General features: G+C 39.5%; 1 protein-coding gene across 14 annotated transcripts in view; it reads right to left on the reverse strand.

Annotated features, from left to right (window-relative positions):
• TENM3 (teneurin transmembrane protein 3) overlaps window positions 1-26,584 on the reverse strand; it is a 565,275-nt gene that overhangs the window by 192,095 nt on the left and 346,596 nt on the right. For all 14 annotated transcript variants that reach the window (XM_039336655.1, XM_039336657.1, XM_039336656.1 and 11 more), the window contains one exon: window positions 12,454-12,691. In XM_039336655.1, the coding sequence (XP_039192589.1) occupies window positions 12,454-12,691 (238 nt within the window). The remainder of the gene's footprint in view (window positions 1-12,453; window positions 12,692-26,584) is intronic.

Genomic DNA, 26,584 nt, shown 5'->3' on the forward strand with positions numbered 1-26,584 from the left:
TGCGAAGTTCAGGTCTCTACCGTAGATACTGTGTTGTCTAGTATTGTAAAAGGTGGTAGAATAGGAGGGTTTCTCCTGAAATCAACTATCATTTCTTCCGTTTTGAATGTGTTGAGTTCAACATTGTTCCGGCTGCACAACAAGGCTAGTATGCAGATTTGTCATTGTCTTGAATGAGACCAATCACTGTTGTATCATCTGCGAAGTTCAGTACTTTATCAGAGGGATCCTCTGAGGTGTAGCTGTGGGTATATAGAGAGAAGTGAAGAAAGCAAACAGCCTTAGGGGCCCCCTGTGCTAATTGTACAGGTATCTGATATGATTTTACCTAGCTTCAACTGCTGCTTCCTGTCTGTTAGAAAGATTATGATTCACTTACAAGTGTTCAGGTGTAGCAGGTTGAATTAGTTTAGTTAGAAGAATATCTGGAATGATAGTATTGAATGCTGAGCTGAAGTCTACAAAAAGGACCTTTATATAGGTCCTTGGAGATTCAAGATGTTGTAGGATGTAGTGCAGAGCCATATTAACAGCATAATCTGCTAATCTATTTGCTTGTTAGGCAAATTGCAAGGGATCTAATAATGGATCCGTGATGGTTTTCAGGTGGGCCAGAACTAACCTTTGAAAGGTTTTCAGAATTATGGATGTCAGAGCAACCGGTCTGTAGTCATTCAGTTCCTTGATGCAGGATTTCTTTGGCACTGGGGATGATAGTAGCATGTTTGAAGCAAAAAAGAACACTATATATCTCTAGTGATTTATTAAAGATGTGCATGAAGATGGCACCAGTTGGTCAACACAAGCTTTTAAGCAAGAAGGAGTTATCTTGTCTGGGCTTTTTCAGGCTACTGTCTGTGAAAAAGACCTTGCACATCATTTTCTGTGATCATCAGAGATTGGGGACCCAAAGGGATGGGGTGAGTTGTAGGAGGTTTGATTGTTGGTGGTATTTATGAGATGGAGATGGTGGTGAGAGTGACAATTTTACCTACAGTAAAACACATTCACGTCATCTGCCAGTTGTTGATTCCTTTCAGCATGGAAAGGTTTTGCTTTAACCAGAGATATTTTTAAGAGTTTTCCACATATTTGCTGGTTTGTTTGTTGAGAGCTGATTCCTCAGCTTTTCAGAGTAGCTTCTTTTTGCTGCTCTGATCTCCCTTGTTGATACATTTCTGGCCTGATTGTACAGCATTCTATCTCCTTTCCTGTAGGCTTCCTCTTTGGCACGATGTAGCTGCTTGAATTTACAGTAGCTGTGAACCAGGGCTTATTACTATGTATATATTCACAGGTTTCTGGTACGCGCACATAGGTCTTCACAAAAACTAACATATGATGTTACAATATCTGTGAGTTCATCCAAGTCTGCAGAGGTGTCTTTGAAAACTTTCCAATCTGTGCACTAACAGAGACTTTCTGCTACGTTATACCTTGTAAGACTATCAAGTTAAACACAAAAAAAGCCAACTATTTTTGTTTCCAGAAAAAGGCAATTTAGCCAAGTTTCCTATTCTCATCACCAGAACCATTTGATAAATATTCAAAATAGTAAGATGAGAAATACACAAAATGATTAAAATTCAAAACACCTTATAAGCTTTACATCAAATTGTTCCAATCATAGCAGAAGTGTTCTCATACTGTCCTGAGTAGACTAGAAGCAGAGGGGTGCAGGACAAAGATAAAATCAGGCTTGAAAAAGCAGAAAGAAAAAACAGCAGTGAAAGGAAATGAAAGAGAAAGATGCAAAATGCAGAGGCGGCTCATAGGAAAGAAGGCTGTATGGGGGCCATTCTCAACTTTTGACTAGACCTCGAGGAGGTCAGAAGTTGCACTTTTTATTCTTCTGCTTTGTTACAAAAATACCATACCCAGCCAATTTAACAAAAATTAGCTATTTTAATTGCAGAATTATTTTTTTTCTTTTGCATTTTAATGACAGCACACTATTAGATATGTCTTAATTCTAATCCAGTGGTGGCGAACCTATGGCATGGGTGCCAGAGGTGGCACTCAGAGCCTTCTTTGTGGGCACGTGCGCCATCGCCCCAGTCCTAGGCCTTCAGCTGGGTTTTATAAAACCTTTTCACTTTAGGCCTCTGCTGCCATGTGCAAAAAAAAAAAAAAGGTTTAATCAATCAGTCAATTTCAACTTCTCTGGGGGAAAAAAAGATCTTGCAAAGTTGGAATTGATTGATTGAAATTTTAGTCCCATCCAATCTGCCGTTACCACCACAGCCATGCCCACCCAATGGGCCACACCAACCCAGCACCCGATGATGCATAAGTGGGTTTTGGGTTGCAGTTTGGGTACCCGGTCTCTAAAAGGTTCGCCATCACTGTTCTAGTCTATAAACTGAATTGTGGATTTTGGTTAATTTATTTTTTAAATCCCTCTTCAATCTTAAAAATATTACTTCTATATTCATAGGATTGCATAGGAGAGTTTAAATTGGACATTTTTCAGAGTACAAAATAAACAGTAACTCATTTTCAATATTTTAAGTTGTCTTCACTATCAGATTGTTTCTGAGTATATCTGGAAATTTTAAAGTCTTGAATGATTTGAAATTTTGCAATGTAAAAGAACATTTCTTTTCTCATGAATCTGATATCCTTTAAATTTATCTTGGGTGTGCCACTATCTAAAGAAGTATAATGAGATTAATAAATGCAAAACAACAATAGCTATATGGAAATTAGAGCTTAGATCTGATTTCTTCTTTATATAGCCTCAACTGAAGCTAAATAAAAAGATTTGATTATGCTATTGATACTGTTATACGATTTGTACTAGTTTTAACTAGATGATACAGTATATTAATTTTTAATATTTTTGTAAGCTATTTTGAATAGAGATATTTTTGGATAAAAAATACTGTATATTTCAAATAAAAGAAGAAAACAGAAAAAACTACTATGATAGGCAATGTACTGACAGATTTTTTTTAAAATCTATTGCCATATTTACCTTAGATAAATATAAACATTTTCAATATTGTACAGAATGGAATAGTCAATGTACAATAACATAGAGGTTCCTTCTATGCACTGCACCTATAATTTTGAATTTTTAGGATATTTATTACTATGGTTTTTTAATATTTGTGTTTGCTGTTTTTATATCTGTTGTTGTGAACAACCTTCCTTAGGTTCTGTATTTCAGTCCTTTGGTAGTACCTTTTTTCCTTGGAGTGGGCTAAAGAGAGAACTCTTGGGTAACAGAAGTAGACTCTCCAGTTAAGACAGACTGAGAAATGATAGGAAGACCAATTCTTCCTTCCTATTAATATAACCTTTCTAAATGTTTATACAGGTAGTCAAAATGTTAGGAAGACCGATTCTTCCTTCCTGTTAATATTACCTTTCTAAATGTTTATACAGGTAGTCCTTGACTTTCCAGTCACTTCCATAAGGTACTTACGACCTGGTTCTGAAATTCTGATGATGCCTCCATCACATGACTGTATTTTGGACACTCAGCAGCTACCCGGCATTTACAGTGATTTCTAGCATTCTGCAGTCACATGAACATTACAATATTTTTGTGAAAAACCAGTGTTTACTTCCAATTTTTGTCATTGTTCCATAGAGAACAACGGATTCGCTCACCAATCAGTTTCAGTTTACACAAAAAAAGTAGTAAAACAAGTCAGTCGGATGGCTGACCCACTTCACAATCGTCATGACTTATGACTGTAATGGACAGACTCCATTACGGTTGCAAGTTGAGAACTACCTGTATACTGTTCAACTGCATTACACTCTTGTGGAGAATCAGACTTTAATATATGGATGAAATCCTGTCTTTAAAAGATGAATACATTTTTCAGGGGTTCACTGGAAATTATACCTATAAAAAGATATATTACTTCATTAAATTTGTTATGGTTTCCAAACTTTTCAGAAGAAAGTTCTAGTTTTTTGTAACTTTTAGCTTGCTAATTAAAAATTCAGTATGCTAAAATACTGCCCCACCATTATTTAAACACTTTTCTCCTTGCAAAGAAACAAAATTAAAAGATAATTGAATATGATGTTGTGTTTCAAAGCAGTAAGTGCACATTATTGAAAAAGGACAAAATTAAATATTAGTAAACTGTCCTGAATATTGTCTACTTCAAATTGTCCCTTATATCAAATGCCAATATAACTGATTAACTACACTAATTGTTAATTGTTCAATAGAATATTAAACTCAACAAAGAGAAAGGAAATGTCTAATAGAGATTCATATAGTAATAAATTTGATATAGTTTATATAATTCCTGTCAAATTACATTAAGTATTTTGATTCTTTCCTCTATAGACTGGTTGTCTGAAACTTCTTTCTGAAAGACATCTAGCTATTATATTCTGGTGTCAGAAAGGAGCTGTGTTATTTTTGTAATGAAGAATGAAGGAACCTGTTTCTAGGTTTGCATTCCTTTTTGAAATAATTCATGTAACATTCAGCATTTTGATCATTTTGCCTTTCATTTTTTTAATGGTAATATCTTCTGATTATATTACAGTCAGTCATAAAACCTTGGGGTAAATACAATAAATATGAAACTACTAGTGATTTATTCTGTAATCTCTGGTCACCATTATTACCATAATTACCATAATGTTAACAAGCAGGGCTGTCAAAGATTTTCAAAGAGTATTTTGCAATGTGTGTAAATATGGACAAAGCACGTCTCTTTAAATTTTTAAAGCAGTTACCTGCTTTGCAAGTATTGGCAATGGGTTTCAGAAACCATTTCAGTTATCCAGGAGAGTGTGTGTCCCTGCCCTAAGAAGCAAAATCGAAGGGCTGTGCAGGGACATCCGTGTGGGACAGCCAGAATTAACTTTAAAGCAGCTGCATTCACCAGTTTGCAAATAATTATTTGCCAAAATGAGCTGCTTTAACAATTCAAAGTTGAGTAGATAAAGTGAAGATTTAGGGATGGGCAGCTAAGCACGAAAATATAAGAAGAGCAGATTCCCTATACAAAGTTAAACATATAATATAAGCAGCTTCCTACTGGTTTCTTTACAAAGTGCAAATAGCTCTTGATTACGTCTTGCCAGATAAAAAAGATGATAGTATAATTATAAAATGACATTTTTTTAAATCAGCAGATTGTTCAAATGCTACTATTACATATTTGATTTGAATTCTGTCTTTTTATCCAGTATAGTGAAGCACGCAGAAAAGTTTAATTTTAAGGAAAACACTTACAACTAAAAAAAGCATTCAGGAGGATGCTTAGATAAATTATAACTCAAAATAAGAATTTATAAGGAGAACAGAGAAACAAAAATAATAATTTCAAAATTAAAACTATGTTATATATTAATAAATATAATGGGCTATTTCAAAAGTTATATTGCAATATTTTGACACTTCCACCTATAAGGAGGCTGGTTTTCATTTTTGACACAAACTCAGGCTAGTGTCTAAACTCAGCAATATTAATAAATAAGCTTAATTATTTTAAGGAAACCATTAAGATTAAATAAACTTTTAATCTCCTAGATAAGATTGAAACATGGGATTAGTATGAAAACTTAAAGATTTGCTTGGATTTGTTCCCATTTCACCCAAGTGAAATTCATAATTAATAAACTGTAATGGTCTCCTATATTTATGTCCAAAAGATACAAGGGAAAAACCACTAATTGTTTAATAACTTGCAGTTTGCATCTGGACAGCTTCTAAAATCAGGCTTAAGATCAGAAACTTAACTCTAAACTATGATCCCAGATTCTGGTTATATTTTTCTATTTTGAAAATAATTGTAGTACTGGAGCGGGTTCTGAGGATATGTCATAATAATATATAATAATATAGTACACTTACAAGCCCATCGAATCAGACATTTTGTTTCAACTCAATTGAAACAAATCAATACAAGAAATAAATGATATTCTGGGGATTAAATAAAAATAATTTCAACTTCAACTTCAACTGTGAGCAGGATTACAAAATAACTTGGCCAAAGACCATTTTGAAAAGCCAAGTTTTCAATGCTTTTCTAAAACAGAGTACTGATGATTTAAACAGATCTCTGGATAACTAGTATTTCAAATAGCAGGACCAGTGACCGAGAAGAAAACACTTATAGAAATCCATATGATAACATTGTTTAACTGAAACAACTCAGAACATGCCTACTCTACCATATTTTATAGGTGGGTAGACATAATTGGAGGGAAGTTTCATAATAACTAGGTCCAAAGCTATGTAAAACAATATGTATGTTAATCAACACACTGAATTACACACAAAAACCAACTAATAACTAATAACCAGTGAAACTCACAGATCAGATGTGTCAACTGTTCATACATCCTATTAAACTCTATGCAGGATATGGAGCCTGCCCCATTGCTGTCAGAAATTGTGAAGGTAAATGAACTATCATTAATGAGCCCCCCTCCCCCTCCCTGCTCTTCCCCTGCATGGGTTCTTAAGTGCACATGGGGTGCCTCAGGGATGACCCTGAACCTCTCCCCATCTCGAGATACTCCATGCTCCACTTCCCACCTCTTGGGATCCCCACAGCCACTTGGGCCTCCTCCACCCCTCACAATCGCTCACTTACTTTGTGAAGATCTGCAAAGCTCAGCAGAGGAGGAAAGAAAGGAGAGCAGGCCTCTCTTGGTGGGCCATATGAGAGAATTCCACAAGCATCATCTTTTTTGATCCAGCCACCTGTGTAGCTTAGCAATGAAACAGCTAAACAGCATGATCAGGGAAAGTTCTGTGCTTTACAAAGAAACATTTAATTTACCAGCAAAGCAGTCTTTCCCCTCTGCAAAGACTTTCCCAAGCCAGCCAATCATGCAGAAGTTTGCCTGCATGGAGGGGGGAAAGGCTGCTTTGCCCAGAGCTAACTCAGATTTCAAGATGCCCAAGTTTCGCTGCACAGAGGGGAAAGGGCTCCTAGAGGTAAATTAAACATTTCTTTGTAAACCTGTAGCTCAGATTTGAAAACAGCTGGGCATCATGACTGGCTGGCTTGGGAAATATAAATATAAACATAACTTTCTCCCATGCAGAGGAAAAGAGTTGCTTTGCTGGTGAATTAGTCTCTTTGCAAAGCACAGGGCTTTCCCTGATCATGCTGCTCAGCTGCTTTGTTACTAGGCTGCATGAGTAGCTGGTTTGAAAAAGACTCCGCCTGTGGAATTCTCCCACATAGCCAAGCAAGAAAGGCCTGCTTTTCTTCCCTTCCCCCATCTATGGAGCTTTGCAGATCTTTGCAAGGTAAGTCAGCAATTGTGAATGGTGGAGGAGGACCATATAGAATTTTGTGGAGGGCAAAGCAATCCAGTGCCTTTGGGGACCTAGCAGGGTAGGGTATACTTGCTAACTTTTGTTGACTTTTGATCTAGAAGCAGGTGGATTATTTTCTAAATAAGTATTTCTAAAAATAAGTATTGCATATATTTAAACTCTTCCCAAAACGCACACTTTTTTTAAAACTTCAGAAAAAGATTTTTCCCATTCTTTTAAATATAAAAACTGCCAATAGTCAAAACTGAAGCTGGGATCTTAGTATAAATTGCAGCTTAGTGAACCAAAAGCTTCAGGTGATCTTGACAATTAAATTTATCAGAGAGGACTGAAGAATGTATTCCCAGGGCCCAAGCTTCAGGACCTTCATTTTCACTGAACAAATAGAAAAAAACATATATTATTGGGTATGCCCATTCTGGTATTTATTTATTGTACCCTTTATCCTGAAATATTTATGCTTGTTTTAGGATGGATTTTATACTTTTTTGTGAACTCTTGTGAACTTTCAATCTTGTGAACTCTTGTATATCATCTCTCAAGTCCGTCTTTCTGGCAGGTGTTTCTCCAGGTGTATCCAAATTTCCGCTAGTACACAGCGTACTAGAGTATCACAAGATAGTGATTTTACTGTTAAGTAGAGATGTAGGATTTCTGTTGTATCTATTTTCTTTCCTCTTTGGAGCTGTAGACAAGGATTTCGTCTTATCAGATCTAATAATTTCTTCACACAGCTTTATTTCCAAGAAAGGTTTTGCTGAAAGATTGACTTTTGAGTGGAGATCATATCCCAAAGATTTAGTCACAGTGCAACCACCTCCAGTATCAACTATTGGCAGTTTGGATTCTGGTCCATATTATTGGTGTTTTCTCTCAAGAACACTCACATCACATGTGCATTCACTTCACATCCGAGAGATAATATGGCCATATTTGAGAAAGAGGGAAGAAATAGTTTACAAGCCTTATTCACAGAATAGATACCATGCTGGATTCTGAGTACCTTTTCTCAATTTTTGCTATCATTGGTCATCTATTACCTTGTAGGTAAACACTAGTGTTTGCACTGTTGCATTAGGTTGCTAGTTATGACTTATATATGTTGGCAAGTAACAGAGCATTCAAATCTGTAGGCAGTATAGCAGTGATATTTGGGATCCTATAGAGACACCAGCTTGTGGAATGTTTTCATTCATTTACCCACTGAATACCTTAGGCCAAGGGTGTCAAACTGCTGGCTTGCGGGCTGGATGCGTCATGGCGAAACCATGCCCACCCCATTCCCGGCAATAGAAAAAAAGTTGTGATATGTCGTGACATATCACGTGACGTTGCAAGTTTGACACCACTGCCTTAGGCAATTTATTCAGCTCCGATGGAAAAAGTCTTTGAAGGATACTGACAGCAGGAAGCTACTTAGGAGCTAAGCTTCCGCAAATGAAGTAAAAAAAATGAGAAACAGTTTTGTAGCTTTTGTCCTAACATTATGTTTACCACTTTAAGTTCATTTTGGTAGATAGGCAACTGTAAAAGTTTATTTAATTAATAAAATGTCATTAACTAAGGCGGAACCAATTCTGTTGTGATAGCACTAGATAGAATTAACAATGTTAATAAAAAAAAATCAAAAGGTTTAGGGGTTTCAGTATTTTAGAAAACATCATAAATTATATGTTCTGCAGCTATAGAACACTGCTGATAGAGTTCAGTGATTTTAATTAGCTGCTCTATAGTAATAAATAGTGTTTTATTGTTTTCTTTTCAGTTTGTTTTCTAAGTAATTATTCCTGGATTGGTTATCTTTTCTTAATTGGATAGGTTCATAGCTTGAGAAAAGCATGGATAAGTGCTTTAGAGCAGTGATGGTGAACCTTTTAGAGACCGAGTGCCCAAACTGCAACCCAAACCCCACTTATCGTTGGGTGCCAGGTGGGCGTGGCCCACTGGGTAGGCTTGGTTGCAGTAGTCATGACAGACTGGGTGGGCATGGCCAGGGTGGGCATGGCCACTTCGATGTTGCTCGTGGGGACACGTGTAGGGGCTGGGCATGGTTGGGGGAGATCCAGGAGGGCTTTTGCGGGTGGGATGGTGGGCAGGAGGCTGATCCTACGGGGTAAGGTGAGGGAGGGGTCAGGGCAGGGATGCCATTTCCATTCAGCATTTTTTGCAGAAGTCTCATGACCCAAACTAGGTAACATCAGCAATGCCAGAAGAGAGGGGGTTTGTGGAATTAAGCAGGAGAAGAGGAGAAGGAGAGCTACTGTGGAGTCCTTCCTGCTCTCTGAGCTTGGTGGCTTTCTTGTAGATGTCTCATGAACCAAACTAGGTAACATCATTAGTTCACTTATTATCTCACTTTGGGTCCTGAAACGTCTGCAAGAAAACCACCATCCTCAGAGACACCTCCCAAGGACCCTTCATTTTAACTCTGAGCCAGAAACATTCTCCTTGATTAGCATTCTGGACCGTCTCAGAGCAGAACAACCTGCCTGGCAGGACCTCATTTCTTTTTCCCATGGAGCACATCCCAGTGCCCCCATCCTTCCTCTACCATTTCCTGGACCCTAAAGGCCAATGAAGTTTCTCTCAACTACCAGCATCGGCACTCCCGGTTCCTCCGAGCTGCTCCACCACCTCCAGCTTTACCTACCTCTCGGGACTTCACCTCGAAGCAGTACCACCATCCCCATTCGTGGATCGGGATGCTCCTCCAAAGGTCGACCGCATCCTCCCTCCCAGCAGCTCCCGACCTTTCATCGCCTCAGCTCCACACAACCTCTCACAACCTGAAATAACCTTCCAGGAGCAAATTCTCCTTTTTTCTCCTTCACCCCAGCCGCCCCCCACAAATACCTTGCCCTTCGCCCATTCCCCTCAGACCCATAACCAGCGCCCACTCCAGCAGCCCCATTCCAATCGTCGGTGGGGCTGGGTCCCTTGGAGATGGTGAGAGTGATGTTGAAGGCCGGCGGCACCAGTTTCCTTTTGGCCGGCATGGCGGCGGCAGCAGCAGAGGCTCGCGTTCTGTAGCGCCTAGATCTTACAAGAAGTTAGAAAGTCTCATAGAACTTTTTCTTTGTCCCACAAACACGTGGTGAAGGCTGAGAAGCGAATAGAGAAACGGAATGCAGCTGAAAGGCAGGTTAGTAAAAAAAATGCTGGGGGAGGTGAGGGCATCTGGGCAGGTATGGGGCGGCAACCTTACCCTGTGTGGCTTCGGCAGGTGTCTGGCAGGGGGAGGGAAGTAACAAGCCTTACCCTACTCCTTGCATGGAGCGCTCTGCTCTCGCCGCTTCCCCCACCCTCACACTTCCAGCTCTGAAGCGCCACTTTCTCTGCCGCTGTGTGGGATTGAAAATAAAGTTCAATCAAACAATTTTAACTTTGCGAGATCTTTTTTTTTCCGCAAAAAGTTGAAATTGATTGATTGAACCTTTTTTTTTTTTTGCACATGGCAGCAGAGGCCTAGGACTGGGGCCATAGGTTCGCCACCACGGCTTTAAAGGGTCTTTGATGGACTGTCAAAATAGGTATGTTTGTTTTGTATGGCTTAATTGTAAACATTAGATTGTTTGATATGTTTCGGATGAGAATGGAAGTATCTATTTATTTCATTAATATGATTGGTGTCTCACCTTTCTTCTTATAAGGCAATCAATGGATTTTCTGTATAAGCTGGTTCTTGTACGTCCATTGTAGTGTCCCAAATTACATATGATACAATGCTTTGTTTAGGGCCATTATGTAAAGTAATTCTCTCACTTCTCTTTTTACTGTTTTTCTTCTTCTATTTCCCTTTCCCATGTTTAACAGCTGTTTTATAACATTTGCTTAATAAAGACTAGAATCCATACATCTTATAAGTGGACTTTGACAAAGCTTATGTGATAATAAACTGTTAGCTTTTAATGTGCCACCAACTTTTTGTTGTTGTAGTGGCAGTCAGGGAAAACGGACAAAAAGAATGCCACCAAATACAAGTTAAAAGACAAGAAATAATAAGAACCATATGCAAAATTTAAAAAGCAGAAAGTATCTGTTGCTAAAAATTGCTCTATGAGGGAGATGGGCATTGTCCAGATTTGGTAAATAAATAAAATAAATACATGCAAACTTCTCTAATAGCACCACCATCATCTTACTAATTTAATTCTTATTTACCAAAGATGAAACATTCTTGATGATAATTAACAGTTGTCTGACAGTTAGACCAGCATACAAGCCCAGTAAAATAATAAGTAGAAATTACATGCATCAAGATAATAATAATACAGTGAGTGACCTTAGAGTGGCCTGATTTACATTGTGCTAAATCAGTGGTTCTCAACCTTTTTAATGCCATGATCCCCAACCAGTCGTAAGTCGAGGACTACTCAACCGGTCGTAAGTCGAGGACTACTCAACTGGTGCAGCACCGTTTGCAGAATGGGACTTTTGGCGGGCTCAGCAGGGCAGAGACAGCCTGGACAATTCCTATTGGCTTTTGAAAGCAATAGAATTAGACTCTATTCAAGAAAGTCTATTCTATTGGCTTTCAAAAGCCAATAGAATAAAAGGGAGTAGCACAGCTAAGGAAAAGGGGAAAAAATGGCGGACTGCGTTGTTTGGCAACCGCGTGAAATGGTCGTTCGACCCCAAATGGGGTCCTGACCCACAGGTTGAGAACCACTGTGCTAAATCTTTGAGATAGGTAAGATCAAGAAACAGGCACAACAGGGATTGCAGGAACACTCTTTATTGTTGTATGGTAGAATAACAGAATTTTGAAAATTGGTCAGGTTTTATCTCTGCCCTATCTTATTCTTTCCTCTTTCTCTGGATTGAATAATATTTTTTTAATGCTCCTCCCCTTAATAGCCTCCTTCCTTCATCATTCCCAAGTACAGGTCTGTATTCCTTCACAGCCCTAAAAGCTATCACAAAGTGTTGGTTCATACAGTAAGCTAACCCCAAACTGAATACACTACATGCTGACCTAATGTTATGGGTTAACCCTATATATATATATATATGAGAAGAATTAAATTCAAATGTCAGCTTGGGACAATGTGGTAGCATCAAATGTGTGGCAATGGTAAATTAAAACTCCAGCTGTGCTAACAGAACAAGGGAAGCACAAATTCCAGATTTCTAGTATGCTGAGCATAACTATAGTCTTAAAGGTCCTAAAGGATTACCTGCTTTCCAGTGGCACATTACTGCCAAGGACCCAGCTGTCCTGCAGCTGGACCGACTCGGGTGTGGTTTGCAGCTCGGCGGGCAAAGCAGCCGGCGGGGCCGGACTCTGGTTCCTCCTATTTGTCAGTGAATTTCTGTTAAGGGAGGTGATAGATGGGTGATTCTGTGCTGAATGCTGCTTGTGAGAAGGTGGCAAAGGTTGCAGGGTCGACTGGCCTTGGTTATTTGGAGGTTGCTCTGAGAAGAAAGAAAATTAAAGTTTGTTATAGATCATCTTTATCTTTGCTAGAGCTAAAGCATAAACTAATAGCCCATTTTCTAAAATATTAGCATATATGCTATTAGTTGGTTTCAATTACATTCTTTAAAACTTTATCTTTAATAGGCAAAGATCTAATTAATATACAGCAGATGGTACAACTACTTTTGGCTTTATTTTAATTTTTAATTACTCTTATCAATATCTATACAGGAAATCACATGACATATCCCCTAGTGTCATCTTAGAATTTTTTTTTTAAAAAAGCCAATTTTGAAATTAAACAGGTAATTTCAACAGACTATAATGTTTTTGTATATATCCCTATAATTATGTAATGAAGAGACTTTTAAAAGAAAAATACAAGCTTAATTTTACTGCTATAAATTATTGCAGTTTTGCTGCTAAACAGCAGGAGATTATCCTAGTTTAGTGCCTTTCAAATCAGGCAGATCTGCACTATGATCTGCTAATAGATGCTAACTATTCTCTAGCAGAAGGTCACTCTATAAAACAGATGTTGCTTCATGGATATTTAACAGACTGAATCACATCTGATTACAACGTCAGAAGACTCATATACTTAATGACCGTTACATCCATTAGAACACATATAGAACAGATATTCCAATTTCACACTATGTGATATAACTATGTTTCAAAGTGAGTCACAGGTAATCAGAGAATCTTGTAATCACAAAAATGGTATAAAGGTATTATGTCTCTCAACAACAATAAAAAATAATCCCAGGCAGGATAGCTAGCATTAGTTTCAAAATGGCTTATACTCTATATTTAAGATTATTTTTTTCATCTTGCTTATATAACAGAAATATATGGCAGATATTATAGATCAGGTATGTTTCTTCCTTATGTACAAAAGGTTTTTTTTTTTAATTATAGGTACCAAATTGGTCCTCACTTATTTTAGACTAACAAAAATGTGAAGTGGAAAACAAATGTACACAGTTTAGGCAAGAGCAAAGTTAAAATGTAAAACATTCTCAAGCTTTTCTTGGAATCTGGCTTAGAAATACTTCAATAAAAGCATATGACGCATATGAAGAATATGTTATTATTCAGGTAGCATACAATTAATCAGCTTTGACCTTATCAACACCAGTGGGTGTTAGTGCATGTGATTAAAATCAGTATAGAAAGCTTTAGGGCTTCAGGATAATTTAAAAGACTAAAACTCACAACAGCTTTTAAAAAGAATCTTCTTAAAACTTTATCTGATTTAGATTAGAAGTTAATTATCAGTCAGTAGAGAATTAACTTTCATCATTATATGAAAATATATATAAAATGATCAGTTGCACAACAGGAAACCACATTTTATGTCTCTATATACAGAATACTAATTTTGCCTCCTGACTGAAGAACAGACTAATATTTTTGCTATGCACTTATTCATATTTAACACATCTGCTTTCTCAGTGCAGTCTTGTTTAGTAAAATCTTGGCTATTTATACAGTACTATTTTATAGTACAGTATCCTAGTATTTCAAGATCATATTCCTCCCACTCTTTTTAAGCAGTAAAAGCATCAGTGATAGAAATGAGGTGAAAGTGAAATCATTTTAGTCATTACTTTACGGTATTTAATGGGGGAGAGACAACTAGAACTCCCCTTATGGCAACTGTAAATTCCCAATGAAGAAAGGCAATAGCACAGTCCTATACTTCTCTGATTTTATATATTTATTTTAAATTGCTAATCAAACTTCCCTGTTGCCAATTCAGCAGGGTTTACTTTAGAATAGGTCAATGAGGAACTAAGCCTAAGGCTACAGTAAAATAAATCACAGTGAACAATATTTTATCATACAGCTTAACAAAACATAACTGTGCAAATTTCACCTCTACAATTAATTAAAGAAGCCCAACTTTTTTCAGAATTTTCACAGGCAAGAAAAAAAAGATGTTACTTAAAAATCATTTGGGATTCTATTTGGGGAGATTCCAAGTAAAGATCAGGCTATTTTAACTATAGAGATGTATTGTGACTGCATTTTTGTGTGGAACATTTCTTCCAAATCATTTTCAAAGCCTGTGAATTCCTAATAATCTTGATGTAATACAAAATACACTATTTTTCTACAAAAATGAGCTGTTTTGTATGTTAGTTTGGTCAGATAGAGTGCTGTTAAAAACTCCAAGTGAGAGTGAGAGTGGTTATTAGAGAAGAAAAGGCAAGCAGGTCTTATACAATCAAGATATAATCATACTGAAAAGCATCCAATATTCTTGACAATGGATCAATATTGATGCCTATTCTTTCTATAAAGATCCTGTATATGGAATAGCTGCAGAACAGTGCTCCAGATCAGTGATCTTTTAACATGGGAAAGATTACACTGGGTTAGCATCTATTTCTGCCAGATACATGTTGTCTTATTGTTGTGATATTAAAGGTAAGGGATCCAAGATTTTTATTTGAACACTTGTGTCTTCCAAGATAGAAATAATGGACCACAGGAAAAAACTATGTAAGCAATTTTACACTTGAGTCTAAGGTGGTCAATTACTATACCTTTCATAACTGTGTGGCAGACAAATGTTCAGAAGGTGCAGTTTTTCGTGTCACACTGCTGCAATGATGGGGCAAACCACAGCTGTCAAAACCTATTCATTCCATATAGCTATTAGGGATGCTGGAGCACTTTTCAAAGCCAAGTTTTTTGGCAGGTCTAACTGATACATGTGAAAGATTCTTTTCAATCTTAGTGAAATGTCAGTCAGGTGTTGAGTGATTCTGAAGCAGCTGTGGCCAAGTGCATTCTAGTTTTTTGGCTGACAGTTCCATTTTGATGCTAAATAAAGGGAAAAAATATTCATCCTAAATGGTTTCAAGACAACAGCTACAATGAATGATTAGAAAAAGGCACATATTCAACAAAATGAAGGATCATGGAAGCGAACAACTACATCAATTTATCTAGGGCAGAGAAAAATAAATTATTTAGGTATTCAAAATATAAAATGTATCATATGTTTGCTACACACTAGTTAAAAGTAGTTCAGCAATCTCATTCAACCAAAGCTGAAGTATACACTAGTGAAAAATACATGTTCCATTGTATAAATTATCTTCGTAAGATAAAATCACAATTTTATGAAAAGCGATGAGTTGATAATGCACCGATAAGCAATGAAGTGGTTAACTATAACTTGAGTAATTTTTCATATTAACTGAAGGTATTTTTTAGCAGTAACAAGCATAATGCTGGCAGACCACATACAATCTATATCCTGAATGGGGTGGGGGATTTAAATTACGTTAAGTCCTCAAAATCCATGACTGTCCACATAATACGTATATATATGTATTATTTTTGCTGTAACAAGCCTAGAAATAATTAATCACAATAATATGACTACCATGTATTTACGAGCAACTATACCACAGCAAAGAAGATTATTCTTCATAATGTAGACTGTCAATGCTATGGATTGGGAAGTGTTGAAAATACTTTTTAAATTGACAAGGTTTTTACCAATTTTAGTAGTAAAATATGCAGGCCAAGCTTATTACATTACTAACCGATAAATCAAAATAACTTATCCATAATAATCCTTCCTCCACTGATAACAACACCTCATTTTTCATATCATGTGCACATAACAATTGATTTAGATTCAACATTATAATGAAAAAAAATATGATACTCTTCAATTTCTGAAAAGGACCATAACATTTACTAGTTTCAATGAACTAGTGAGAAATACACTAAATAGGCTTAGACATTTGTGGTAAATCCTAAAGACTTAGAAACAGAGGACTAGTACAGAATAGAGAATAAGCAACTTTCATCAGCTAAAGAGCCACATTATGCTTCATATGGCATATTGAGGATTAGGATCTCTTTTGGGAGGGATTTCAGGAATTTATGGGGGGAAGTGGATGCTGTGAACATTTGCAAACTAAGGGTCTCACAAGAAGTCCACAGTACTGCTAGTAGGCCATATACAGCTGTGGGTACACTTTTGACCTCTTTAACTGAGGGGCAGGTGATACCAAGTTCTGTTTACCCTTGACCGAAGATCGGTACACTCCTTCTATCTGGGATGGTCGTCCTCTTTCACTGAGCGCGCAGCTTCGGGAGGGACGCACATGAAGCGGTGAGGAAGGGGAAACCCGCCTAGCCAGCCAGATCAGCCAAATCAACCCTGGCAAACAATGGGGTGACAGATATCGCAGCCAGATCGCCCTTACATCCACCTTCTGTTTACAAAACTCAAGGTGGACCACTAAATAAATACCTTTGAACTACATCTACAATCAGTATACCCAGATTATCAATTTGTTGGCATACAACTGTGTGGATACATATTACTGCTGAATGAACGAAGTCTACACTTGTTTTATACAGAAAACGATATAAGGACCCTGTTCTGACCTCCATTCAGTCTTCTATTGATCAATATTTGGTCATTAAATTCATTTAAGCCAAACTCCATGCAATATCACTTCAGTTTTGCTCTGGTCTTCTGTTTCCTCACCAATATTTGATGCAGAAAATAAATGCACTGAAGTTGATTCAGGAATTTTGGCATCAATATTTCAATACAAAGATATTAAAAATATGCAAGGTTTAATCTGGATTTTGATTCCAAATCTAGTAACCTGTCAGCTTTCCCTTTTCAAATCAATACAGAACTGATATGGTTAGACTGAGGATCTGATCTCCAAGGGGCTTTATGTTCTGACGTTTGATTTCACTAACTTTATTGAAGTTTTAAAGCTAACCATAAAAAAGATTGGGAGTATAAATAATAAGCCTGCTTCACAGAATCATTCAACAAAGAAAATTGTAATAGTCTTCAGTGTTCTGGTTATTTTTTAATCTATAATACACTAGAACAGCGGTTCTCAACCTGTGGGTCATGACCCCATTTGGGGTCGAACAACCATTTCACGGGGGTCACCAAACAAGGCAGTCCGCCATTTTTCCCCGCTTTCCTTAGCTGTGCTACTTCCTCTTATTCAATTGGCTTTTGAAAGCCATTAGAATAGACTCTATTCTATTGGCTTTCGAAAGCCAATAGGAATTGTCCAGACCTGATCATTAATGGCTGTCTCTGCACTGCAGAGCGTGCCAAAAGACCCAGCCTGAAAACATTGCACATGCAAGTTGTCTGCAGCAAAGGCAAGTTTGCAGGAACTTTTCACTCCTCCCTGCTGAGCAACTACGCCATCTCCTACTTGTAAGTAAAAGAGGACCAGTGGTGGGAAGTTGGGAGCAGCACTTAATTCAGCCCTGCTGAAAAAGCAGAGTCCATGTGCACTCCTGCCTCGTGCTCACCCGTGTCAGCCAGGCTCTCCATGTCATGCTGCAACACGAAGAGCCTGGTACTGAAGCACAGAAACATGTGCTTGCCTGCCTCGTGCTCACCTCGTGCGTCATCGGTGTGCATTGCAGCTGCTGCTGTGGGAGACGTGGGGCCCGCTTGACATAGCACAACTGTGCGGGAAAGGTGGTGGCAGAGGTGGTGCTAGCGGGGCAGGGGGCTGACCTTCCTTGGGCTGGGCCAGCTGGTGGCCTAGCCGGTGCTGAACCTGCACCGCCATTGCTTCACCCTGTGTGCCTACATGGCTGCCCTGGAGCGCCTGGCCCATGATGCTTGCCGCCGACTCGGCCTGCCCGCAGCCTGCACCCTCCCGCTGCCCTGCATTGGCGTCTGGCTCGGCAACCACAAGCTCTGCACCATCAGTGTGGTGTGCAGCTGGTGCTGTGGGAGCTGCGGGGCACGCTCTACACGGCGGGGCTGCCCGGGGTAGGTGGCGGGGCTTGCAGGGCGGCTGCAGGCTGGGGTATGGGGGCAGGGGTGACTGCACCAGCCGCTCCAGCTCTGGGGGGGGCAGCCCGCCACCGATGCCCCCCATGCCTCACACATCATACTCTTAGAAACCTGTCTCGCTTTAAACTCCCCCTAAAATCCTTCATTCAGGCAGGCTTCCAGAGTTCGGCCACCAGGATGCAGGTAACCCCTCCCCCCTGTCCTTCCGCCTCCCATGGTACCGCGCTGCTCCGCGTCCTGCACCTTAAGCCTCCGTGGCAACAAAGTGCTGGTGTCCCCAATGGCTACTGACGCGCTCCCCGCCGCTGGCGACCATGCAAGCCCTGGCAATTGCTCCAGCTGAAGAAGTGGGTGGCTGGGAGGCAGCTGCAGCGCCCGTCAGCTGGCTACCCCATGAATGTGAGTTTGTCAGCTGGGAGGTCTGGCGACGGAGCCGGCCAGCATGGAGGGTGATGGGGAGATGGCGGTTCGGCGGGTGGGGTCCCGCCTGCCCGCGAATGTCGGGCCCACGGGGCTCAACACAGAGTCGACGGTCCAACATAACTTCCCTCCTCAGATGTCCCTTTCCCCCCCCTCAAGCGTCAACAGGAGATTGCAGACAAGTAAGTCAGCCGGTGCAGGAAGCCCTGGAATGGCCAGTCCAGGGCGCCTGGTTGTAGTGCTGGATGTCTTTTGCTCCTCCTAGAAGCCGGTGGCAAGAGAAAGAAGTCGTTCAAACTTCAAGCTAGCTACTGAATACCTATTCGCACTTTTTTTTCCTTTTTTTTTTTTTTTGAGTACTTGTCTGCCAACCCACCCCATCTGTAAAAGAAAAAGTCTTCCACCCAAGCATAACTTTTAAGGATTTTAAGGATCTTTGAGCGGAAGAGAGGGAGAGAGAAATAGAGAGAGGCAGAGAAAGAGGGAAAGAGAAATAGAGAGAAGGAGAGAAAGAGAGAGTGACAGGGAGAGAGAGAAGGAGAAAGAGAGAGAAAGGGAGAGAGAGGGAGAGAAAGGGAAAGAGAGAGAGGAACAGAGAAAGGGAGAGAGAAAGAAAGGAAGAGAAGGAGGGAGAAATAGAAGGGGGAGAGAGGGAGAGAGCGCGAAAGGGAGAGCAAGAAAGGAAGAGGGAGGGAGAGAGAGAGGGAGAGAGAAAGAAAGGGAAAGAGAGAAAGAAAAGGAGAGGGAGAGAGAAATAGGGGGGAGAGAGGGAGAGAGAGAAAGAGGGAGACAGAGAGAGAGGGAGAGAGAAAGAAAGAGGGAGAGATTAAATTAGTAACATGGTTGTTAAGTGAATCTGGTTTCCCCCATTAACGTTGCTTGTCAGAAGGTTGCAAAAGGGGATCACGTGACCCTGGAACAATGTCACGACAAATATGAATCAGTTGCCAAACATCGAAATGTAAATCACATGACCCTGGGGATGCTGCAATGGTCATAAGTGTGAAAAATGGTCATAAGTCACTTTTTCAGTGCCGTTGTAACTTTGAACAGTCACTAAGCTTGGCTCTCCACCAGGCTCTCTGCCAGAGCCTCCTCCCCTCCCTGGGTAATGGTGCGGAGCTGCTTGCGTGTCCTTGGCAGCGCCTCCCCCCTTCAATCTCCTTCCTTCTCCATCTCCTTCCTTTCCCCTTCAATCTTCCTTCCTTCCTTCCCCTTCCCTGCCTTCCAACATTTTTGCGCAAGGAAGAATAAGCTTCTCCATCGAGCATTGCTAAATTGTTTTTGTGATTAATCACTATGCTTTAATTACGTTCAATTCGTAACAATGGAAATACACCCTGCATATCAGACATTTACATTATGATTCATAACAGTAGCAAAATTACAGTTATGAAATATCAACAAAAATAATTTTATGGTTGGGGGTCACCACAACATAAGGAACTGTATTAAGGGGTCGCGGCATTAGAAAGTTGAGAACCACTGCACTAGAATGTAATGAAATGAACAACCCATTATTCAGTTTGCATAAAATATAGTTGCATAACATTTGTTTTGTTCTTGGAATCTTTATATTGAATTTGGCAATTCCTATAATTCTTAAATATGTGACATATTTCACTTTGTATGATCTGTTTTGAAATCATGGAATCTTTACCAAGATATAGTGGGTACTTCAATTTCTTTCATGCTATCATTACTTTATTTGAGCTAATCATTACAATATTTACAGTGGCAGGTTATTTTTATTTTGTCTTCAAATATGCTACAAATAATTCTCAGAATAGAGAATTATCATTAACAAAAGAAATTGCTTGTGATATAAGGTTCTGTATTGATGAACTAGCCAGAATGTTGATATTTACAGCACATGGAAAAGACAGTAAACTCCCAACTTAATAATTCTGCTCAACCCCTGAAATCTATTCATATCTATTGTTGACTTTCTTATAAAACTTACTTTTACTGAAATCAACTATTTAAAAAACCTAACTTTTGAAGGGAGATAATGTCCTAAATAGAATACCAAGATTCAATGGAGTGTTATTTGGAAAAAGATAAAACATAGATATTTAAAATAAGATATATGTGTTATTTAAAATATTTTATTGAAGTTGAGAAAAAGGAAGAATACAAGTTTAATAAATGTTATGCTTCTGAAACATTTTTCAGAAGACAACAAATTAAATTGAAATTCACATGTTTTAAATGCAGAACATTTTCCTGTTCATAGATACAACTTCTTATGCAATTGTACATCAGGCTTTGTCATACTATGTTTCTCCAAAAATAAGACCGGGGGTTTTTTTTTGCTCCAAAAGAGGCACCAGGTCTTATTTTCAGGGAGGGGTGTCTTTTATACTCACCTCAGGCACCGACAGCCTTGCCAAGCCAGTCCACTTCTTCAGCCGAAGGAGCAGCTTCATTCTGCAGGTGGGAATGAAGCTCAGGCTTGCATTTTGCAGTCAGGCCTTTCCAGAAGGCCACTGCAGTTGAGTTCCGAGCTATGGATTCAATCCATAGCCCAGTTCTCGGCTGCAGAGGTCTTGCAGAACCGAGCTATGGATTGAATTCATAGCTCTGTTCTTGGGTGCAGTAGCCTTCCAGAAAGGCCTGTGACTGAGAAATGCAGCCTGGCTGCAGAAGACTCCGCAGAAGTGGGCCAGCGAGGAAAGCCCTGGCTGCAAGGTAAATGGATGCGGGGTGTGTGGAGCAGCTCCATCGTCCCACTCCAGCTGGATTTTTAGGAGTGTGCCTCACCCCAAAACTAGGGCTTATTTTTGGGGGTAAGGCTTATATAAGGCCCACCCCCCAAAATCAAGCTAGGGCTTATTTTCAGGGTAGGCCTTACTTCAGTCTCCAAAAACATATTTACATTTCATAAAAATTTCAATTTTGTATTAATGAGCTAAGTTTATAGCAAGAATCTATGTACAAATCCGAGTAAGTTTAACATGCCAAGATAATTAAAACAACTTCTCTTCAGATTTAATCTGTTTCAATTTAGGGAATGGAGCTCCGTTGAACTAATGAAATGATCACTGCTGCAATATTATAATTATTATGTCGAGTGTCTGAACCATCAAAGATTAAATATTTATATTTTACTCTCTTAACTAAAATACAGTAAGGTGAATAAATTGCTCAAAATGTTTTTAAAAGAGAAAGAAATTGCTCAATATTTTTTTGAATAAATAACAAATTATGTAAGCAAAAAAGAAAAACAGAAATTCGGATGTTAAATTCAATCATTATTTTTTCCTTAAAGAGAAGAAATGAAAATATAGTAATTATTTTTTCACTGTTTATACTTTTATGAGTTACGATTACCCTGGTTGAATTAATTTCAAGTTGTCTTTAACATTTTGCCTATTAAAAGCAAGTCGAAGAAGGGCTCTCTACAATGGTGAATATTAAAGTCAGTACAAAATGAAATTCTCTGGCTCAGCCATACAATATTAAAACAAAAAACAAAAACCTAATCTAATCAGAATAGAGCTGGAAGCCACCTTGTAAGTCTTCCAGTCCAACCCCCCTGCTCAAGGAAGAGACCCTATACAATTTGAGACAAGTGATTGTTCAGTCTCATTTTAAAAATCTCCAGTGATGAAGCACTCACAACTTCTGAAGGCAAACTGTTATATTGGTTAATTGTTCTGTTAAGTTTCTCCTTAATTCCAGATTGCCTACCAAATTTAGCAAACCTATCAAACTTTTTTACTGTGATGCTGCTAAGATAGGTAAAAGAAAGACAAAATGGAGCTCATGTTGCAATTCCAATTTTATCTTCTAAGTTTAAACATCAAGATTGATGAGACATAGTTAGTACAATTTGAAAATGTATATAAACTAGGGAACTCCCCCAGAGTGTTTAAGTGTTATACTTTACACTTTGAAGGAAACAAGCGTCCTTTATATTAGCATTAGAATTATCTAGCACTGCAGTTTAAATTCTGCAAAGCTTCTTCCTTCCAATTACACTGCCATAAAAAGTTCTGCATATTTCATGAAAGGAAGATAAATGAATACATTTATATTCCATCTCACTATGTAACTCTAGCAAAAAACATTTTTTAGTTTTTAAAGAATAGCATTGTCTAATATTTTTAACATGTTATTTTATTTCATTTAAACTATTAGAAAATTGAGAAACTTTTAGAAACCATACATTTTTAAGTGATAAAATGAAAGAAATAGTTTTATTGGAGAAGGAAGAAAAGAAATTACATATTAGCTTGTTCCTAGTGTTGAAAAATACAGGTAGTCCTTGCTTACAAAGCACTGGTTCAGAGATTGTCCAAGGTTAGAACAATGCTGAAAAAATAACTTTACAATCAATTTATGAACTTTGTAGCATCCCCCAGCCATGTGATCATCATTGCAGTCAGTATGCATTGTCCTGTGTCTGACATTTTTACTTTCTCCTCCGCTTGCAGAGTGGAAAGAAAGGAATTGGAAGAGAGCAAACAGGCACACAATAGAGCAGGGGTCCCCAACCCCCAGTCCATGGACCGCCACTGGTCTGTGGCATGCCAGCAACTGGGCCGCACAAACAAGCAAAGCTCCGTCCTCGGGATGCAAGCAGTATTCAAATCCAAAAACCTTTCTCCATGGCACCAATTCCTGGGGCCCAAAAGGTTGGGGACCTCTGCAATAGAGAATGCACATTCAAAGCCAGCTGGTGCATTCCCCATTGTGCGCCAAACACAGTCCCTCTTCTCCTTTCACTTCCCTGGAAAAGAAGAGGCTCACAAAACAATTTCTGTAGGTAATCTTTTTTTTGCCCCACCCTCAGTGGAGAGCGGAGAGGTTGGAAAGGAAGACGTTAAAGAGTAAGTAAGCATACAGTGGGGGACACACTGGCTGTTTGCTGAAAGATGTCTATTCCCCATTGTGTGCCTACTTATTGTCTTCTAATTCCTTCCATTCCAATTAATATGCAAACATCAGTTCCCTTCTTATTAATTATTAATTAGCACTGAGTTGAGCATTCCAAAGAACAGAGTTGTGGTTAGGAGGCAAACAAAAGCAAACTGACTGTGAAACTAACTAGCCATGCCTTTGTAGCCAGAAAGTACAGTTGTAGTCATGTAATTTCTCACTTAGTGACTACTTTGCTTAGTGACCAAGTTGCCAGTCCCAATTGTGGTCTCTAAATGAGGATTAACTGTGCTTAATAAAACTTACAAAATAAGATTGGAAAAGAAATAAAAACTAGTTAAAGATGGAAAAATCCATCCCTTTTTCTTTTACTATATGCATATGAAAAAACTGCTAATGAGAAAACAGAATATGGCTCCAATAACTTTTTGCTGAGTTTATGGTTGACAATAGGAAACTTATCAGGATTTTACTGAATTCTAGGCATGTCTTAGTTTATACCATTAGCTAGAAATAAACAAAATCTAGTTATTGAGAAGCCAGATATGAAGCACAATTAACACCATTTAATCCATGTTTTTTGTATAAAAGCATTCCCTTTTCAATGTTTCAAAATAATGAATATAACGTCACAATTATGAATTACATTTAATTGAGTCTCTTCACAAGCTTCATTTTGGAAAACAGCAAAAAAATAGCAATTTGCAGAGATATGATGTGGGATGTTGCGACCTATTGTAAGCACCTGAAATGCAACCATGTGGCTCTATGTGTGTGTGTTTTAAAAATTTTAAACATAATTTTTCAATTAAAATCAGTTAGTTTATGTGTGTTTTATGAGTAAAGCCTGATACTTGGTAATTTAACTAGGCATATGCATTGAGCAAGGAAAGGGGTGTTGTCTTACCTGAATGCCTTTTCTCAGCAGGATGGTGCAGAATCCACTGGTGGGTAATTTCAGCCTTCCTGCTCAGATGAGACTAAGACAGAACTTTAGCCACGCCTCCCTCTGGGTGTGTCTTCCCAGTTTTTGACGAGGCAAAGTATCCCTGACGAAGTCTGGCGCAATGGCTCCAATCAAAAAATTAATACACATGCCTAGACTATCTGAATAGGGAGGGTGTGGATTCTACACCATCCTGCTGAGAAAAGGCGTTCAGGTAAGACAACGCCCCTTCTCCAGCAGGATAGATGTAGAATCCACCAGTGGGACATACCAAATCCGCTCATGTCCCTACAGGGAGGGGAAGTCTAGGCCTGTGTCCCCTGAGAAGTAACCATTTGCTGTAGGACTCGCCTACCAAAAGCAGCGTCCGCTGCTGCAAACTGATCAATCCTATAATGTTTGATGAAGGAAGAGGGAGAGGACCACGTCGCTGCTTTACAAATCTCTTCAATTGAAGCCTGGGTAGACCAGACCGCTGAAGCCGCTGCACTATGTGTTGAGTGAGCCATGATGTGTGAAGGAACCGGAAGGGACTAAGAAAGGTAAGCCCTAGCAATGCAAGCCCTAATCCATCTGCCAATGGTGGAAGAAGAGACCTTCCGACCCATCGCGGAAGGCTGAAAGGACACAAACAAAGCCTCCGACTTTCGAAAAACTGAGGTTTGCTTAATATAATGGTGCAGAGCCCTGCGCACATCCAACTTATGCCACTGTCTTTCCAGACGATGTGAAGGATTAGGGCAGAAGTTAGGGAGGACCAAGCCCTGGGATCTATGAAATCCTGTATTAACCTTCGGGATAAAAGAAGGATCCAATCTGAGGACCACCCTATCCTCATGGAAGGTACATAGGTCATTTCTGACCGATAGTGCAGCCAATTCTGAAATCCTCCTGGCCAACGTGATAGCCACTAGGAAGGCCACCTTCAAGGTAAGAAATTGAAGAGAACAGGTACTAAGAGGTTCAAATGGATGAGAAGTTAAGGCCTGCAGCACCCTGGACAAATCCCAAGATGGGTAACGATGCACCATAGGTGGCCTAGCGTTAACCGCGCCCTTGAGAAAGGCATTGACTGTCGGGTGTTGTGACAAGGGAACTAGGTTGTCACAGGTGAGAACCGTCGATAAGGCCGCTACTTGTCTGCGTATGGTACTGGGTGACAAACCCTTATTTAGCCCTTCCAGTAAATACTCCAATATGTTAGGTATGGTTACAGAGAGCGGCAAGAACAGCTGCCTTTTACACCACATGCAGAAGTTTTTCCATGTGGCATCATAAATCCTATTAGTCGAGGGGCGCCTTGAGGCCTGAATCATTCAGATCACCCCGGAGGAATAGGATTACCTAGTCAGACTCTCCCGCTCAAGTGCCAGGCAGCTAACTGGAGCCACTGTGGATCCGGATGTTGGAGATTCCCTTGGCTGAGAGCCACTCGGTCTGGGGGAATCCTCCATGGTGGCGAGAGCAACAGATCCACAAGGTCGGCAAACCACGGATGCCTTGGCCAGTATGGAGCAATTAAGATTATCTCTGCCTGTTCCTGGATCAGCTTGCGGATGGTTGCTTGCAGCAACGGGAGAGGAGGGAAGGCATAAAGCATGTCCCCCGGCCACCTGCACCTGAGAGCGTCCGTTCCCTCCGCCCCCCTTGCCGGGAACCTGGTGAAGAATCTGGGGAGCTGGGCGTTACCAGGGGAGGCAAAGAGATCCAGACATGGATGACTGAACCTGTTCGAGATTACCGTGAATAGGTTTGGGTCCAGTCTCCACTCCGAGTGGTCCACTGTGACCCTGCTCAGGGAGTCTGCCTGTTGAT

The sequence above is a fragment of the Crotalus tigris genome, unplaced genomic scaffold (assembly GCF_016545835.1).
Source record: "Crotalus tigris isolate CLP2741 ecotype Arizona unplaced genomic scaffold, ASM1654583v1 scf7180000017666.379230911805:20528666, whole genome shotgun sequence".
In the NCBI taxonomy this organism is placed as follows: domain Eukaryota; kingdom Metazoa; phylum Chordata; class Lepidosauria; order Squamata; family Viperidae; genus Crotalus; species Crotalus tigris.